This window comes from Planococcus citri, chromosome 4 (assembly GCF_950023065.1).
Source record: "Planococcus citri chromosome 4, ihPlaCitr1.1, whole genome shotgun sequence".
Lineage (NCBI taxonomy): Eukaryota > Metazoa > Arthropoda > Insecta > Hemiptera > Pseudococcidae > Planococcus > Planococcus citri.
Window position 1 is genome coordinate 1672222 of NC_088680.1, and position 19680 is coordinate 1691901.

Consider the following 19680-nt stretch of genomic DNA (forward strand, 5'->3'; position numbering starts at 1 on the left):
CTTCTAGACCAACCTACAAGATCGTGTAGGCATACTCTATACACATTGTGTGTACCATACCTGCTACACATTTAGGCAGGCTACCTGAGAATCGTGATCTGTGTAATACACACCGCAGACTCACGTATTACATATTTTTTACTTATATTTTAATAAATAGCTTTTAAAACAACCTGTTGCAGTCAATGCTACAGTATTATTATCATCGAACGTACGTATTTTCTTATTCTTGCTTTTTTTTCACTCAAATCGTATGCCCTGCGGCTACTACAAGGTAGCATTTTAGCTTCGAGGAACCTTTTTTTTCTCTTCAATCGTTCTTCGCTTAGTTCTACCTCGTATCATTTTCATTCCCACGGTGATGCGATATTCTAGGAAAATATCGAACAGTTTTGTGTTTTCTTTTAATTTAGTTTATTGCGGGCGTGCTTTGGGGAATTTGTAGTTTTTTTCTCTCTCTCTTTTTTTTAGCCCGAGGACTACTGTATTCGTCCCGAAAATCCGACGCTGATAGCTTAGCGAAATTTCGCGTTTAAGGAATAATTTATGTTTCTGTATCTGATTATACTAAAGAAAGACTCGCGAGGGAGGTAGATAAGATAAATGTTCCAAATGATGGAAAATTTTTTGATTCGGTCAAAGCAAAATCGAAAGATAATACAGATGTATCATCAGCCGAATGCATTTTTCGACTACTTATTGGTGAATTTTTAAGGGTGAATATTTGAGCCTAAAACAAAAAAAAAAGTTACCTACCAAATTGACCTGAAAAAAATGAAAGGCGTGTTCCCTTCTTTTAATTCTTCGAATTGATTGGAAACATTGATTGGAGGTAGTTTTTCATGCCATCTTGTAAAAATTGGTTGTTCTACTAAAAATCGATCTTGATCAAAAATCGATTTATTTGGGTTTTTCGATTCGAAAGAATCGATAATGTTCTCACAAAAAATCGATTTCAGCCTCATAAGTCGATAATGATCGAAAATCAATTCATTGCAATTTTCGATTTCATGTGATCGATCATGTTTATGACAAATCAATGTTGGCCTCAAAAATTAATTTTTCTACCAAAAATCGATCACGATCGTAAATCGATTATAACGGAACCCCGCAAATCGATTCATTTGCGATTTTCGATTCCATATGATTAATCATGTTCTGGAATTGAAAATCATTCTTGAACTCAAAAATTGGTTTTTCTGCCAAAAATCGATGTTGATCGAAAATCGATAATTCGACCTCAAAAATCGATTTATGTGCGATTTTTGATTCGAGATGATCAACAATGTTCTTACGAAAAATTGGTAAATTTCAGACTCGAAAATCGATTGTGATCGAAAATCGATTATAATGGAACTCCGCAAATCGATTAATTTGCAATTTTCGGTTTCATATGATCGATCATGTTCATGATAAAAAATCAATGTTGGCCTCAAAAATTGATTGTTCTACCAAAAATCAATTTTGAACGAAAATCGATAAATCGAACTCAAAAATCGATTTATTTGCGATTTTTAATTCGATATGATATGATCGATAACGTTTGTACAAAAAATCAATTTTAATTTCAAAAATCGATTATGATCGAAAATCGATTCATTTGCGATTTTCGATTCCATACATGATTAATCAGGTTCTTAAATGAAAAATCAATCTTGACTTCAAAAATTGGGTTTCCATCAAAAATCGATTTTGATCGAAAATCGATAAATCGAACCTCAAAAATCGATTCATTTGGATTTTTGAATTTATATTTATTCTATTATAGTATCGAGAAAAAAATAAGTTTCATTTTTGAACATCCTGAATTATACATATGTACGTAGGTAGGTACTTTGTACAAATTCTATTGAACAAGCAAAAAACCGCCAATTAAAAATAAAAGTCATTATAAAATCTTTGTTTCCAACCTTCCAAGTCAGAAGCAAAAATAAAAAATCATTACAAAATCTCCAAGTTTAAAAATCAGACGCTCAAATTGACTATCCAAGTGAATCTCGCCAGATCAAAATCCACTATCTAACTTATTGGTAAACCGAAGCAATCGTATCAAAGTACACATTTGTAAGCTGCGCAGCCTCCCAAATTTAGGTACTTACCTATAACTCTGCCGAGAAAAAAGTTTTATTTATCGTTGTTGGTTGTACTGCGGTATTGGTATTAGTATTGGTCTTGGTACAGTAAGAAATGAAAAGTAATCAAGCATTTTTCTTCTGTTCTCTCCCTCTGTTTCCTTTTTGAAATCCGTTCATACTTTCTAGACGAGATACGATGGGTATAATAAACTCGGACACGTATAGAACGACTTTTAAAAGCCTTAGAGAGTATTTTCTTTATACTCGTAATCGATTACCTATCTACCTTTATCTGAAGATTTCAATACGCCAGGAATTCGACGATGATGAAAAAAAAAAAAAACGTAGAAAATATTATATCGCAATAAGTAATATATCGACTCGCAAAGTTATTTTTAACCGCGAGGCTTTTCAAAAAAAAAAAAAAACGAAAATGAAAAAATGAAGCTTTATAAGACTTTTGACGAAAACTAATAACTTGTCGTTATTAAAAAAGATACTCGAAAACATCTACATTCTACATATTATTACGTGTCTAAAACGAACAGGTATACGTGAAGGTATAGGTAGATTAAGAATAGCTAACTAGGTACACTATGGGCCACTCTCGAACCATAACATCTACGGTATAAGATTCGATGGCGGGTTCGCTCTTCGCTGCTACATCCGTTATACTACTATAAGTTTAAGTATCCAGTCAATTTACTCGGAATCAAAAAGGTGCGAAATTAATTCTGAAAAGGCTTTACGCCGCCGCGCCGATGGCTTTGTAGAAAAAGGGTCTCGTTCGTCAGCGTGACCATCGTCGTGTAGATATTGGTTACAATATGCAAATCACATCGAAACGCAGGCCGGTAAAAGGCAGCTCAAACCGCATTTCGGCTTCATTTCTAGCCAAACGGAAGCGAAAAATGAAAGGAAAAAATGTCGCCAAGTAACCGAGTATGGTAAAGGGCACCTCTACCTATATAACACCCTATCTAGGTGTATGTTCACTTTTCAAGGCATATGTACAGTACACATCACATCGTACAAATACTCGTACCTTTTTCGTCTGCATAAATGTACGTAATTTTCATGAAAATTTCAATCTATTTCGAGCCATTGAAAATTTCTCGATCCCAACCGGTTCAAAAATTTCCAAACTGTACACAAAGCCTAAAGGAATCGAGAAAATATGCAACTAGCCAAAATTTCAGCTATTGAGATTCGTTTTCCGATTTTGGGCAAATTATTGAAAATTCAAATTATTTAGGCCAAAAATTTAAAAAAATCAAAATTTCAGAAAATTCATCTAGAAAGCTGAAATTTTGTTCATGCCATATTTTCAACCTCCGGAGTGGATTAGTGATGGTTTTTGGACCGTTCGCGTTCTGAGACCTCCAGCGAATTTTGATTTTCGGTATTTTGGGATCCTCTTTCGATTCCCTATTGTCTGGTACAAAATTGTTTGCACCGGTTGGCTTATGCTGATTAATTAACTCAAAAATTGAGGTGACTTTTATTTCGAATTCGTCTCAATTACGAATTTAGAAGTTTCATTCGTGTTATACATGGGAGGGGGGGGGGGACTCGATATAAAGATCTGCCCCAAAAATATTTATTTCGGAGATTCGTTCAATCGTAAATGAAATCCAAAATTTATGTTAACAATGATCTATGCCCAGAGTAAGACGTATGCATTCTTCCTCTACGTTTATATCTTTTCCTTCATATTTGTACGTACTTATAACCTCTCGAAGATATCGCAATCCGCGGTGATTTCCGCAGGGCCGCACCAGCCGCCCACACTGGCGCGGCCAAGCCGATAGGTTCCTAGACGAGTATCAAATCATAAATTATAATTCGCCCCCTTACGGCCGTGTTTAGCATGGAAATTAAAAAACTGCCTGTTAACCTAACGTGTTAATCGTTCTCGAATAGTATACGAGTAAGTAAACAATGACAGTTGACAGCCAAGAGGCCAACATCCGAGTAAAGCCAACCTCGACATTTCACATCAGGCTGGTGCTGCTGCTGGTCGAATGGCTGAATGGCCGAATGGCAATATGAAAAGAAGCGTGTGCGTGTCTTGTCTATGCCCATAAAGTTTCAAGTACGCCAGAGTGTACTTCAATTTACATATTACATGCTCATGTATGGTGGATTAAGAAGTTGCACGAGCTTATGAGGGAACTTTGACTTGGTTCATAGGTATACATATAAGAAATACGTACCTAGTTGAATGTATTTTTTGAATTTTTTTTTTTTTTTTAAAACGAGCAGTTGCTTGAAAGTATGACATCCCTTGAGCAGATTTCTATTTAATTTGACACTCGAACGAGTAAATGAGTCGTTGAAACGGGCTTATAGGTTCGAATCGCTATGATCGCACCCTCGCTGTTTGAACATAGAAATTATGTACTGTTTATAAAATTTTCCGCCCTCAACTTGGACAGTTTTCCTACAGGTGATCTCGTCGCAAAACGCGAAACCGATTACAGCGAGCACTGGTCAATGGTAATATGGCTTTGAGAGATTTAAATTTGAAAATGTCAGCAGATCGCTTCAGCAATGACATAATATCGCGTACTAAACCACAATATGTATGGTAATCCATCAATTTGAACGTTGATACGCATCGTAATAAATAACATTCTTAATTTATATAGTCGTGGGAAGCATTAAAAAAAACCATCGACGGTTTAATTTTGTTTCCTGAAAATAATAATAAACAAATGAAAGCAAAAAGACAAACAAAATCATTTAAAAGGGTACCTTAAACATGCCAGATGATTCATTCGAGCTCAGGATGTATATGGTATAATAAAAATTTCATCTTTCGAAGCTTGTTGAAAGCTCGACTAGACCTGCTCCAAATTGCTTGAAACCGTTTACAATCGATTCGGAAAGTCGAAAATAGGTTGCATACCCATAACTTTCTGGATGAATTTGGTGAAATTTTATTTATTGATTGTTTTCAAATTTCAAGGTGAATTTTTACCCAATAAAAACAACAAAAAAAACGAAACAAGACAAAATAGATACCTACATTTATGATAATTTCAAGAATGTTTGATCATAAAACACATGAAATTGAAAGTCGTTATCAATCAATTTTTGAAGTTCGATTAATCGATTTTCAATCTCGATCGATTATTGATCAGAAAGGTACATATTTTTAATAAAAATTGTTGTTTTTCAGATCGAAGGAGTCGTTAGTTGACTGATCTTTTAAATCGAGAATTTTCATCGCAGCTTCTGTCATCTCATCGTTTCTTGCTGGGAGTTCGTGACAACGTATGCAGATATATCAGGTAATTGCGATACTATATTTTGGTTACTACTTATCTGATATATTTTGTGGAAACAAATCTTACCTATTTATTCTACAAAGCTACACAGAGTTTCAAAATTGTTCAACAAGTCGACATTCAAATTTGATGAAAAACTGTGATTTCAATTTTTCAATGAAATTTCTTTCAGAGGGTTACTTCATTCTATTAAATTTATACTGTTTTCGTTTTTTCATCTCAACCCGCCGTCTCTTTTCAAAGCTGTTGATTTTTGTGAAAAAAATCCCTTTAAATTTTAATTCTTCAACTGAGAATGAAGAATAATTGATCCCCCAGCCCGCAGCTACTGTGACCTTCTTTCATAAATCTGTTCTCAAAATGGAAAAAATTGAAAAAAAAAATGAACGATATGTTTTGGAGGGTGGAGGAAGTTTTTTTTTTTTAGAAAAGTGTTTCAAACAATTCTGAGCAGAAACGAAAAATTTTCAAATTGTTTTTGAAAATTTCAATTCTTTATTTTTTGGGGATTTTTGCCACCGGGGAGAGGGGGTCCATACAGGAGGACCATCATTATTTGAGGGACTGAGGAAAGTTTTTTTTCTTCTTAAAATTGGATTTGCGATTCGAATCTTTTTTTTTTTTTGGCTCCTCGTTCTCATCATGAGACGACATTATTTTTGCCGACTTTTCTTGAGAAAAGGTCAGGTATTGTATTTGTCATGATGGTTGAGGATTTGGGTGGGGGTGGGTTTTCTTGACGAATTGAAGTGTGCTGATCACGATAAGACCTATGGCGCCAAACGAGATAAGTTTACATATTTCTATATAATAAAGCTACAAGCGAAAAAGTTCAGCAGGCTCTCATTCAGCCCCAATTGTAGCTAGGAAATTGTAGCTAGGAAGCTAATTTTTTTTTTAATAGAAAGTTCTCAACGAGTACTTGATGCAAAAACTATAGCGAAGGCCCAATTTTGATTTTAAGGGCCTCAAATTTCGGAGAAAGGAGGCTAAAATCAACATAAAATTTTTTTGGAAATTCACTTTCTTCCAAATTGCATTTAGAACCGAATTCCAAAATTTGGACCAATTTTTGGGCCCCCTCCTCTAAATTTATGAAAACTGGACCGGTTTTCCTCATTTTTGTTTTGAAATGTTCCTTATGACCTGTTTGGGTGAATTGCCCGTAACTTTTGATAATTTGTTTTGGTAAATTAAAAGTGATTTTTGGTAAAAAAAACTGTATAATTTTTGGTAAATTACTGGTAACTTGAGATAATTTAAAAAAATAAATTACCTACTGGTAGTTATTGGTAATTTGTTGGTAAATTACTAGTAATTTTTGGTAAATAAAATTATTGATTGATAAATTGTTAGTTATTTCTGGAGAATTACTGGTAATTTTTGGTAAAAAATGTATAATTTTTAGTAAATTACTGGTAACTTTGGTAATTTTGAGTACATAAATTACTGGTCATTTTTGGTAAATTAGTGGATATTGTTGGTAAATTACTGGTAATTTTTTGGTAAATTACCGGTAAATTTTGTAAATTACTGGTAAATTTGGGTAAATTACCGGTAAATTTTGGTAAATTACCAGTAAATTTTGGTAAATTACCAGTAAATTTAGGTAAATTACCGTTAATTTTTTAAAGTAAATCAATGGTAATTTGTTGGTCAAGTACTGGTAATTTTTTATTAATTGATGAATTATTAGTTATTTTGGTAAATTACCAATAGTTTGTGGTCAATTACCAGTAGTTTTTGGTAAATGACCGGTAATTTTCCGCAACATTTTTTTAAATTACTTGTTAATTTCGGTAAATTACCAGTAATTTTCGGTAAAACTGGTAAATTTTGGTAAATGACCGGTAATTTTCCGCAACATTTTTTAAAATTACTTGTTAATTTCGGTAAATTACTAGTAATTTTTGGTAAAACTGGTAAATTACCGGTAATTTTAGGTAATAGTTTTTTCAAAGTTTCTTGTCAATTTCGGTAAATCACCGTTAATTTTTGGTAGAATCAGTCTGATAGGGAAAGGTCGGTTGATCTTGCGCACTGCGCAAGATTTTTTTTATTTTGCAATTTTTGCAACATTTGACTCTAATTGTGAGGGGTTTTATCCTACTTTGAATGATGTTTCTGACAATTATTGCCAAGTTCCACTCAATTTTACTAAAATTTCATCTGTTTTTGGTCACTTTTCAGTTATTTTTATGGCCATTTCGTTTTTACAAGAGTTCGTGTAATTTTGGTAAAATTTAGTTACGTCAATTTTCAGTTAATTTTAAGTATTTTTACGATATTTTAACAAGCTTTTTAAAGTCATTTTTACAAAACTTACTCAGTTATGCTCATTTTTCCCACCGATTTATGGTAATTTTCAATAACAACTGGAAGGTCAATTTGATTAACCTTTGAATAACTTTCTGCATCGAGAATATTTTTCAGCTTTTTTGTAATTTTCATCGAGTAATCACAGTGATTTTTTCCCCACGAATGATACTTCACCTTAAATTTTCAAAATGGACGCCGTTTTCATTTGTTTTTTTTTGGGTGCTTCGTTATATCTGAATGTTTCGTTAGGTCATTCACTAACCAGACAGCCAGACACTCTGTGTTTCTGTATTACGTACTCAAAACGAAGAATTGTTTGAGTGTACGTACATGGACTTGGGGATACGTACTCGTATGATAAGAACAGTCACGCGTTGTGAGAGATTCAGATTATAACTTGGCTGGTGCCCGTTGTGGTTATGCAAATGACCTACCGGTAGTTTGGATGTACTTTGCTTACTCATACATAATACTTGGCTTACATTTGTACGTCGTGGTAATATGTAGATGTAGGTAAGGTAATCCATATAGCGAAGACTGCTGGTAATAATATTGTCGATTATATGGTGGCTGGTGGCGTCATTTGGTGGACCTGATAAAATAGGAATGCGTACCTAATTGTTTAGCGTTATCTATAATCATCTAGGTACAGGAAACCAGTATCATTCGTAAAAACGCTCATAGATATCAATAAACACATTCCTCAAAATTGAAAAAAAAATTGGTGTCATGTAGTTTTGAAAAGTTCGTAGTCAAAAATGATACAAGTTGAGTAAGTAGGTACTTGATGTATGTAGAATTTTGTTCCATGGCAAATCTTCTCTCCTTTCTCTCTTAACGACTAATATAGGTATACCTAATCGTACGATGAACTTGTCATTTTCAGAATACCTTAACCTGGAAGTCGTGTCACCTATGAACTCGGTTATGATATTAAGTACTATAGATTTTACTACCTAAATACTCGTACTAATAGAACGTCGATCAAACTATACCTACCTAATGTGTTAAGTTGAAAATTCGATTTTAAAAAACGCTAATAATTCGCGTACGTATTTATGTAAGTATATCGCAGTAGACTACACTCGCCTACATATTCGCGTTGTAGGCTGTTCATATGCGAGCATTTAGTACGATCGTATACGTGTTTATTATTAATATTATGCATAATGCCACAATAACACTGGACGAACGATGAGACGAAAGCGATTATCGAATTCGAACCGCAGGTAGTCGAGTATCTTTTAACTACCTACCCAATGTGTAGGTCTTGCTCTTGGTACGTCTTGATGAGATTAGAAAGTACATATTATTATTTTGATCGTGATACTAGTTGATTGGTTTTTTGGCCCGGCCAGATCGCGTTCCAGGCTCTTCGCTGATGTTTTGCTTTGTCGCAGTCATCTACATATTATAGGGTATTATCATCTTATGTATGTATAGTTACATTTTTGTACTCGAGACATGATAGTCTTCAATGATCCACATTAACACGGAACAGTTTCAAAGTTTGATATGGAAAATTTTTGCAACTCCCCCCCCCCCTCATCCCACCACCATCACCTCGTTGAAATTTTTTTCAAGTTCAATTTATGAAAATTCTTTGTTTTTGCGTGAGAATTTTTCTAAATACGAGTAGGTAATATCGTTTTCAAGAAAAAACTTTCCCGGCCCTTTTAAAGATTTGACTCACTAGTAAGGAGCCCCTCAAAGCTGTAAAATCAGAAAAAATGAAAATAAATCGAAATCAGGGGAAATTTTTTGAAAATATCTCACTGCCACATCGAAATTGTTATATTGTAAGCCCCTTTTCAAAGAAAAACCTTCGTTTGACCTCAAATGATGTTGGCTCTCTTGTATGGAGCCCTCTTCCCCCTTCCCCCAAATTTGGGGAAAATAAAAAAAAAATGAAAAACCAATGGTTGTAGAAATTTTTTGAGAATTTTTCATTCAACGGCGGAATCTGTATAAATAAGCACCTTTTCAAGAAAAATCTTCCCCCACTCTCCCAAATGATGCAGATTTTCTGTAAAGACCCTTAAAGTTGAAACAAATTAACAAAAAAAAATAACGAGAAATGGACATACTCGTACTGTACATTTAAAAATTCGTTCGCGAATGATTCACCAAAAATTGAGTAGGTAAATGAATCGTTTATTATTGAAGTATCTCTCATTGAAAAAAAAAAAAAAAGACTAGACGCGACGAAGCATATCGCAGCATTGCGGATATAGGCTCGTATAAGCACAAGTACGAGAAGATACTTAATAATGGGCGTAAAAGTTTCGCGACAAAAGAGCGAAGAACGAGATCGAGGTCGAGTATCGAATCGAAATACGATACTCATACGTAAGAGTAGGTAGTCGAAGAAGAATTTTTTAATTTTCAGCCCCAGACGTGGAAAATTCGACGACGATGCACGTGTTTCGATTCGAAGCGTCGCGTCAAGCGTCATATGTGTTCAAGTACTTACTCGTTGTATATGTAGATGTACGAATATAGTCGAAGAGCACCGCTGCTGTCGAGTGACGGGAACTAAAAATCATGACGAAAAAAAAGCAGCAAGCAGCAGCAAAGAACGGATAAAAAAGACGAAGCCGACGTAACGTCGTCGTCGTCGTGAAAGAAGCATCGAATTATCTTTGAAAAAGCTCGCAACGAAAAAAGAAGAAGGGAAAAAAAGCTCGAGTCGTAACACTGGTAATCCGAACGTTCGCGTCAACGTTTTTCCTCGTATCTTTCGCGATGGCGAAAAAAAAAAGAAACTAAAAAGCACTTTCCACAATCTTACACATACCTGCTTATATCGCGCGAATATTGAATTTCCCTCGCATCTTTTTCTCATCAACGCGCTCTGTTTGTTTAGTCACCCCCTCCCCTCTCCATCTCCCAAGCTTTTTGCTCAAAACCTGCCAAGGTGGTGAAATGTTTTGTGAGAAAAGTAGGTAGCTGAAAAATAAGTAGTAGACTTACCGAAATTACGAATCAGGGAAGCAAAAAAAACAACAAACGAAAAGAAAACGAGTAGAAATGACCTAATTGATCTGAAACTTTGCTATTGGAGTTTAAAGCGATGGTTTTTTTAATCCTTTTACCTTCCATCTAATTTTCAAGACCCACAAAGGAAACATTTAATACCTACTTGAAACACCGCATATCATTCTCTTTTTAGACAACTACAAACGTTGTTTATGTTACGCCAAAATCTTCGACCAAATCGACTCCGAAAAGTTTGCCGAAATCATCGAATAGTTCCTTGCTCGTGAATGACGAATTTGATGACTCTAACGATAATATCAAGACAATTGTCAAGACAATTCTGCACGCGGTTCAGACTTGACATAATGGCAATTATTACATGGCCAAAATCAATTGAAATCTCAGATTCCCAATGATCTCGCTAATTGCGTTAAAATCGAGATTTTCACAGCTGAAATAGAAGCTTCATCAAAGTTGTATGCGGAAGCTGTTTGAAGCCAAGATCATTTCAAATCGAAAGATACTATGGATACTCCGAAGGAATTCATAGTTGCTAACGACGCGTCGAATGTAGGTTTTATACCTCGGGGAAAGCGATCAGAAATTGTTACATCTGATGATTCCCATTCATCATCGATCAGCAGCAAACCAGCTGCTTTACATCGCCAGAGACACAGGCCTCGACGCAGCCAGTGTGTTATCAAAAATCGAAAACTCTGGAAAATGTTACCACCAAAGACATCAGCTGTCTAAAACACAATTTGAAGACAGCTCCAATGTTCTAGCTATGCTGATTTTGCCGAATGTCTGAGTATGTTACTCAACGACTGGCGTACCTTTTGAAAATGCTGATGTGGCGATTTGTGGATCCAGGTAGCTGATCCGAGTTGCTTATCTGAGTTCATCGCCGCTAACGAAGCATCTTTAACATCGACCAAATTTGAGGAAACATGATCGACGTTCTTCAAGTTTGTACGGAGCAGTCTTTGCTGTCAATTTATTGCTTGATACTTCTCGAATTAGGGAAAGTATTAAAAGTAATGTAAAAATTGTGTCAACATTGTAATCGTTTATTTACTTTGTAATTACATAAGGTAAACCCGGGTAAGATGGCCAGGTGACCGTTACTCAAGTATGCAACGGTAGATCGCGCTGTAAAAAATATATTTTATTCCCCATAACAAAGGAACTTACCAGGCATAAAATTTTTTTTTCAGTACTTTGTTTGTGTGTGTGTGAGAAGTGTTGATAAAATTTCAAGGGTATTTTTTTGCCAAAAGAAGAATTTCGGATTTTTATTATTGTTGCCAAAACGTATTTAACGAAGAGGGAAGTAAACATTTTGTACATCATTTGAAAGCTAGAACTCTCAGCTTCATTTTTATGTAAAGCTTCAGTTATTTCAAGACTGCAGAGAGTCGCTAGAATAGGAAATACATGAACGGGAAATTTGGAAAAGATGGGCAGGGGGAAGATGGCCATATGCTTTACCTGTTAAATTCACGCTGAAAATGAATTAATTGATCTAGTACATGTCCCTTTGATCGTAATACATGTGTCTGTGTTATTTTATAGCTATAAAAAAGGAAAATCCTATAAAAATAAGATAGATTATGATAAATAGTTGGAATCATGTACCCCATTTAGAGTAAAATGGCCACCTCGCTATAAAAATGATTAAAATTGCAAATAAATTAACAAAATGCAAGTTTCTGAAGTTTTTATTAAATTTAAATATAATAAATACCCTCGAAACTTGATTTTGTTCATTTATTTATTGCATTTTTAATCACTTTTTATGGGGTGGCCATTTTACCCTTGGTGGGTTGGCCATCTTTCCAGGGTACTTTTTTGAGAGGCCAAAAATCAACTTTTTGAATTTTTTTTTTTGTACATGAACAAGTTCACCAAACCACTTTTCAATTAATGGTAGTTGTAGAGGGATAACTTAAGTATATTTAAAAAAAAAAAGTAGAATCGGACAATTCCTGTTGACTCCAGAGCGGTTTTGGCAAAACATGGCCATCTTACCCAGGTTTACCTTATAATTTGTCGTATTATGGAGATACAATGTATGTGTAAAGTCAACAAAAAACCTCCGATGACTTTTGTATTTTTCTATTCGAATATCCAAAATTCTATTCGATTACTTAATACAGGAAGTCCCGCTTATTAGAATTGATTTGGGACCAGGTATGTTTGGTTCTATAAACCGGAGTATTCTATAAAGCGGAAGGATAAAAAATGCAAAATTCCAAATTATGTTGAGATTTTATCACTTTTTGATGTGTTTTGAAGTTAATTCTAATACTTTTTCGGGTTTTTAGTTACGTTTAGCCTTTTAATATCTTTTGAACACTTTTTTTATACAATTTTTATAAAATTAAAAAAAAATGCATCATATTATACCAATTTTCACCAATTTAAAATTTTTATTTTCACGTTTTTATGCGATTTTCACATGTTTTCATTTAATTTTTGTTCAATTTTGCCAAAATTCATCGTTTTTTCCCATTTTTGAAGATTTTTGAATTCTATTAACCGAATGAATTGCTCTTTTTATTCCAATAAACGGAAAAATTTGCATGTAAGAAGATACAAATGTTCTGTCCCAGCACATTCCATTCAATTAACCGAATTATTCTATTATCCGCGATTCCAATAAGCGGGACTTACTGTATTACCATTTTCACACTAACGTTCGCATTATGGCGATTTTCTATCCGTTTAACGATGCAAAAAAAAAAATCAGGATTTTTTTCAAATAGTTTTGACCAAATTTAGGACTTTTTGACAACTTTGGAAAAAATGGGACTTTTCTGACAATGTTGGCAAAAGTTGGTCTTTCAAAAAATTTTGATAGAAAAACCAGGACTTTTATGACAATTTTAGAAGAAAAAATTGCAAGTGGAAAATTTTTGCAAAAAATGAGAGTTTCTGACAATTTTTGGCAAAAATGTTTTTTTTGGGGGGGGGGGGGCGGGGGTATTTTTGTTAAAAACCAAAACCTTTTTTTTTGTAATTTATTGAGTAATTTCCAAGGGAAAACGAGACATTTTGGGCAATTAAGCCAAATATCATTTTTCAGACGTTTTGGTATAGAAAAAAAAACAGAATTTTTATTCAGCAACCTTAGATGAAAAAAAACATTTCTAAAGTTGAGACTTTTTGACATTTGTAACAAATAACACGACCTTTTTAATAACTCTAGGAAGAAATGTCATTTGAACAAAATTTTCGAAAAAGTTAGGACTTTTTGACTATCTATCCAACAATGGAACTTTCCGACAATTTTCGCAATAACTGGATTCTCTGGAAATTAAAACAGGTCACTTGACTTTTTTTCGGATATTTCAGCATTTTTGTGAAAAAACAAGCCGTTTTTCAAAACAATTTTGGCAAAAAAAAAAAGCCACACTGCTAGAAAGTGTAAAAATTTCTCTCATTACAAATTTTGCAAAAGTTGGTTTAGTAATAGCTATAGAATCGTTCGATTCCATACTAAAAGGGTTTCGTAAAGGCTCGTTTGCGAACAGTTCCAAGAAATAGGAGTCGATAATATAAAGACAGCGAGAACAAGAAATATGTAGCCAATGTGTATTGAAGCTCGATCTTAGCAGAATGGAAGCCGAATCCAGGTACTCTGTGCAAGTTTAGTATACTCGTCTATATAATGCATTGTTCGCTAACGGTCGAACAAGGCGACGCTCAGCGTCGCATCTTTTTAATTACATCGAAATAATACGGATTATTACACATACTTATAGGCGAACTTTTCGCATAGACAGGCACGGAGCGGAGCGGCGCGGCGGTGCAGTGACTCGGTATACGTAGATTTTCTGCTCGAATGAGCTATTGAGAAAAGCACAGGGCGGTGTGGAACCGCCGCTGCGCTGCGCCTTCGTCTTCATCTCCGTGATTCTTCTTGTTAAAGTCGATGATGCTGAATTTCCTAGATGTTTCAGCGTGTTGCTGGTTCCATTTTCAATAGGTTTAGGCACCGTATTATATAGTATAGTATGTACACATTAGTCGAGTTTCCAAGAGTTAGATACATAGGTAGAGGTATAGAGTATGCTGTACAGCAGGCGAAGTGTCTTTGACCTTTGTTGAAACAATACAATATGCACAGTGTACTATCGTATTATTGTAGTGTTAGATGCTACAATTCGTACAGTATACTTTTGCCAAGTCTTTCGCCGCACATTGAAAAGAGTTCGAATGGCGTTGTTCTTTTTTTTTCTTTTTTGATTATGACGGTAGCACTCCTGCGCGCTCTGCTAACAGTAAAAAAGAATTTTCTACGTAACAACCTAGCCTGTTCTTCCCTTCGTAGCCCGAAGAAATTTTAATCAATGAACCACTCTCTGGTCGGCTCCTTACACCTTATACGATGTACGAATTATTACTCCTCGTACAATACGCGAATTAATTACCGCAGATGCAAACAATGTATGGAAAAATGCACGTCGAAACTATTAACTTGGCTCGATTGTCGACTGTTGTTTTTTTTTCACTTCTTCTTCGTACTCGTAGTATTCTTCGAGTTCGAGTTGCGAGCGACGATGACGGTTATTTTTCTTCTCATATACTGTTTCATCGCTACCGTCATCATGTACGATAGGTAACTGTCCTAATCACGTCGACTTACTCGTATACGAGTATATGCCATGTCAGATTCGACGTAGCGAAGTTCCTCCTTTCTTGGACAGATTTGCCCGGGTGTGAAACGGTTCGCGCTAAATCATCTCGACCATGCAACGAGATTTCCTCGTTTAGATTTTTACTTCTATTCGTCGTGTACGACTTTAACGTCATTAGATAATTTTTTCCAGGCGTTAGAAGAAATCAACGAAATGTAAAGTTCGCCAGCAGTACCTGCCATTTGCAACGATGCAACGTAACTATTTTCTTATGGTGAATCATTGTTCAGTGTGTCTATAGACTGTGGAATTTTTTTTTTTTTCGTTTTTTCGCTTCCCCCTTCCCCTGAAGTTGTTCACTCGGGTGAGAAACTCATGGCATGAAATTTTCAGTCTTCTCGGTGAAAGATAAGTGGTGCGGGTGAGCTCTCCAATTTTACAAAATACATATGAAAAAATCCAAGAATCAGACAACATATTTCTGAAATTGTGAACTTTCTAGTTCCGATACCTTGGTCAAGTCCATACTTGGGTAAAATCAACTTATTTTTCAGTCTATGTTTTGGGATTTATTGTAGATCCATAATCCCAAATATATTTCGGGAGCAAATATCAAAATCACTCCCAAATTTCATTCGTCTATTTGATTGAAAAAACGTCGAACTTTTCACTGAATTTTACGAAATGAAGTTGGAAAATCTCCTTGAAACCTAAATCTCATCATCGTGAATCAATTGAATGTGGTTTTAAGCCATCCTGGAGCCTACAGCAGTATTTTGAAAATTGTGAACAGATTTGATGACATTTTTCGAGAAACTGAAATTACCAAAAATATTTCTGGGGGATCTCAGACGCCCTAAAAACATCCCTAGTGGACTTTACTAGTCAAAGTTAGAGCTTAAACTGAATAAAATAATGTTGAAATTGGGAGATGGAGTGAATTTGAGCTTTCCAACGTTTTTTTTTTTGGTGTAATTTTATGGAAATTTCAGTTTCCAAAAATCTGCTGGAGGTTCCAGAATTGCTCAAAACGGTTCGAAATCATTCCAAATCAATTCGGGGAGTCGAATATATGAGAGTACAAGCCAAATTCCACATTTCTAGCTCAATTTGGTAATATTTTGATTTTTCACCATTTTAGATCCAAATTTGAGTTTCAAGAATTTATCAAAAATTAAAAAATTCTCTTTAACTCCTGAAATTATGGTTACTGATGTATTATTGCGTTTTGCTGTGGGAAGTTTGTCAAGAGGCGTGACGTGTCGGAAGAGAAGGGGGATGGAACTGAAATTTTCTCAAATTTTTTCTCCGGATTCCCTTAAATTTTTACCTCGCCCCCCCTCTTCAGTACTTTTCATGCTAATTAGCCAGATGTGGTTCAAACAAATTTTGGAATGGGGACTTCGAGAACAAAAATGTTGAATAATTTAAATTTTCGAAAACGATTCTTTTATACTTGACAAAAAAATGTTCTACTGCAAGGTTGGTTTTGAAATCAAAAATCAAAAATTCGCAATTTTTCGTTTTGTTTTTTCGCCTTTTGAGAATAGCTTCAGAAAAGTTACAATTTGTTTGGTAAGTACATACAAAAAAATTATTTTCCATTCAATAAGTTTCAATGCCAAAATTTTGTGCTTTAATTTTGGTATTTTTGAATGAAATTTCACATCTTTTTTCATTATTTTGCACTTTTTTGTACCAGTGTAGGTATTGATTTGGTTATACTCGTATTATTAAATTTCGGAAGTTCATTTTTTTTCTTGAAATTTTTTGAAAAATTGCACAATAGAATTATTCAAATCTGCCCGACTGAAACGAGAGCAAAAGTTTCGAAAAAATTGATAATTGGAAAAGTGAAAGAACTGATACAAAAAGTTGATTTTCATATAGCTTCAGCATTATTGAAAATTTTACTACTAATTTCCAGAAAATTACAATATTTTTAAAATAGGAATAAAAGCCCGAGTGAAGCGAGGGCAAAAGCTTTCGAAAATATAACAATTTTTAATGTTTTTTTTTCAAGGCAATCTACTTTTTATATTTTCAAAAACTTCCAATTTCGACAAAAATGAGAAATTATTGTTTCCGAATTTTCGTCGAAAAAAGAAAAAAGGGCAATTTTTGATATTTTAGCAGATGTTGGGACTTTCTGGTAATTTTTACTAGAGATACTTTATTTTTTGGGTGGGGGGGGGGGGTTCGAGTAAAACGACATTATTTTTGATGTGAGAAGTCAATTTTTCTACTCTCTTGACTTTAATTGGAGACAGGAAGAAGGCAAATGATTTGACTCAAGCGAAGCGAGGGCGAAAAATTTTGAAAACTTATAATTCAAAAAATAAAAACCTATGATTTTTTGGGAATTCTTCGAATCTTCCCAAATTTTTTCAACTACTTACTCCAATTTTCACCAAAAATTCCCAACTTTTCTCCTAAATTTTTCTGTTGGAAGGGGGGGGGAATTGAGATGTGGGACACTTTCTCATCCCCCTTCTCCCCCTCTCCCATTCTGCACGCCTCTGAATTTCGCATACGATTTGATTTTAAACGAATGAATTTTGGGGTTCCTGAAGTACGCAGATGGTTCTGAGATGTTTGTACAAGAAAAATATGATATTGTGTAGATTTCTTATGATAAGATGATCCTGACAGTCGCATTAATTGGAGTAAGTATTGTATTAATTTATTGTTCGAGTTACGCTCGTCAATTAAAGCGTTCAATCGAGAATCATGTCGGAAAACTGGAAATCGTGGAAGCCCATCGTGCTAAAAGATTGTGACGTAACATTCGTACTCAATATGTTATCAGATTTACGTGTTTGCTGCTGTACCTACGCACATTGGGTACTGATAAGCTGTAAAATGACAAATATGCCATAATCGAATGAACGGAAACGTTCGCGAGAATAGGAGTGAAATGTGCCGATTGATTTCGGATGTGGAATCTGAGTATGTATACTGTATAGGTACACTCTCGATCTCCAAATGACAAAAATATTGAAATAATGATTTTTGGTGAAAAATTTCTCGGTCAATTTTTTAACATTTATCTGATTCATCGAATTACTTATCACAAAGTATGTCAATTGTCAAAGTATATGTAAAAGTTGAACAACATTGAATTAGTTACCGTCGTCTATCCAATGAATACGACTCTCGTTTCGTACCAGCTGTAAATTTCATCACTATCCTTGTAAAAATCGAGTTACGATGAATAATTCATTGAGAAAAGTGTCGCACTATCGTAGTATCTAGCCGTTCAACATGAATTAGAATAGCAGCAGTGGAAGAGGCATCGGCGACAGCGACCAAAAACGCAAAAAGAAAAATAATCGAGCGCAGAACATGAAAAACACTGAACTGTCACCAAAAGTCGTCTGACATTCGAACATAATTAAATCGCCGAAACAAAAAGAAAGAAATTCGAATAAAAATGAAAACGAAAAAAAAAAATAAAAAAATAAATTAAAGAGAAATTATTATACTAGGTATTATGGCGAAATAATTCGCGACACTTGTCACTGTTCGCGAGAAAGAAAAATATATCGCACATAACGTAATAATTATTGACCGGACGAAGAAGACGAGGAAACCAGAAACGACCGACCAGAGGAGAAAAAATCAGAAAACTGCACCACGGCGAGAAGCAGAAGAAGTACGATGGTACATAAAACACGTGTTGTACGATGCACGTGAACGACATTGAAGTTGAAGAGGAGAGGTACGAGTTAGAGTACGCTGTGAATTGTGTGATAAAAAAAGGCACCAGCACGCAACCATCCGATCGTACGAGGTACCTACGAGAAACGAGAACACCATGCAGTATACACTCGTGAATACATACAGCAATATTGTAACTAGAACTAACGTTTATCTAATTTGAATAATCACACAAGAACGGAAAGAGGAGAAAGAGAAGGAAGACGACATCGGCGACAAAAAGAATTACATGAAATTAAAACCGAACCCATGATCGTACAATGTACGTAGCATTGAGTATGGCGAGGTTCGCGGTGATGACTGACGGTGAACTACATACAGGATGGTGATGATGATGATGATGATGACTATGAAAACGAGCGTCACGTCTTTCATCTTCTGTAGAAAAGGAAAATCTAGGTAGGTACATTGATGCTGCGTAGCTCAAGTCACCAATACCTAACTGAAGTGATTATTGGATTTACGCTGCGATGGTTTTAGAAGATGTGTAGGTACTTTAGCAAAGAACTGAGCAGTGAGTAGTGAGCTTTGAGCACTGAACCGTGTAAGTACAGGAAGGAACTCTCAGTTTAGTCTTCATCCACCCCTGGTCCTGCCAATCACAGCGTGAAGATTAAATTTTAGGTTGGGCTACAGATTACGATCATTATA

The 19680-nt window shown here is 34.9% G+C and overlaps 1 protein-coding gene across 5 annotated transcripts in view; it reads right to left on the bottom strand.

Annotated features, from left to right (window-relative positions):
- RapGAP1 (Rap GTPase activating protein 1) overlaps window positions 1-19680 on the bottom strand; it is a 264659-nt gene that overhangs the window by 105748 nt on the left and 139231 nt on the right. Inside the window, exon 1 of one of the 5 annotated variants that reach the window (XM_065361100.1) lies at window positions 18440-18733. The exons of the other annotated variants lie outside the window; for them this stretch is intronic. Within the exon in view, the coding sequence (XP_065217172.1) occupies window positions 18440-18492 (53 nt within the window). The 5' untranslated portion in view covers window positions 18493-18733. Of the gene's footprint in view, window positions 1-18439; window positions 18734-19680 lie in introns of those variants that run through there. 5 annotated transcript variants of the gene reach the window in all.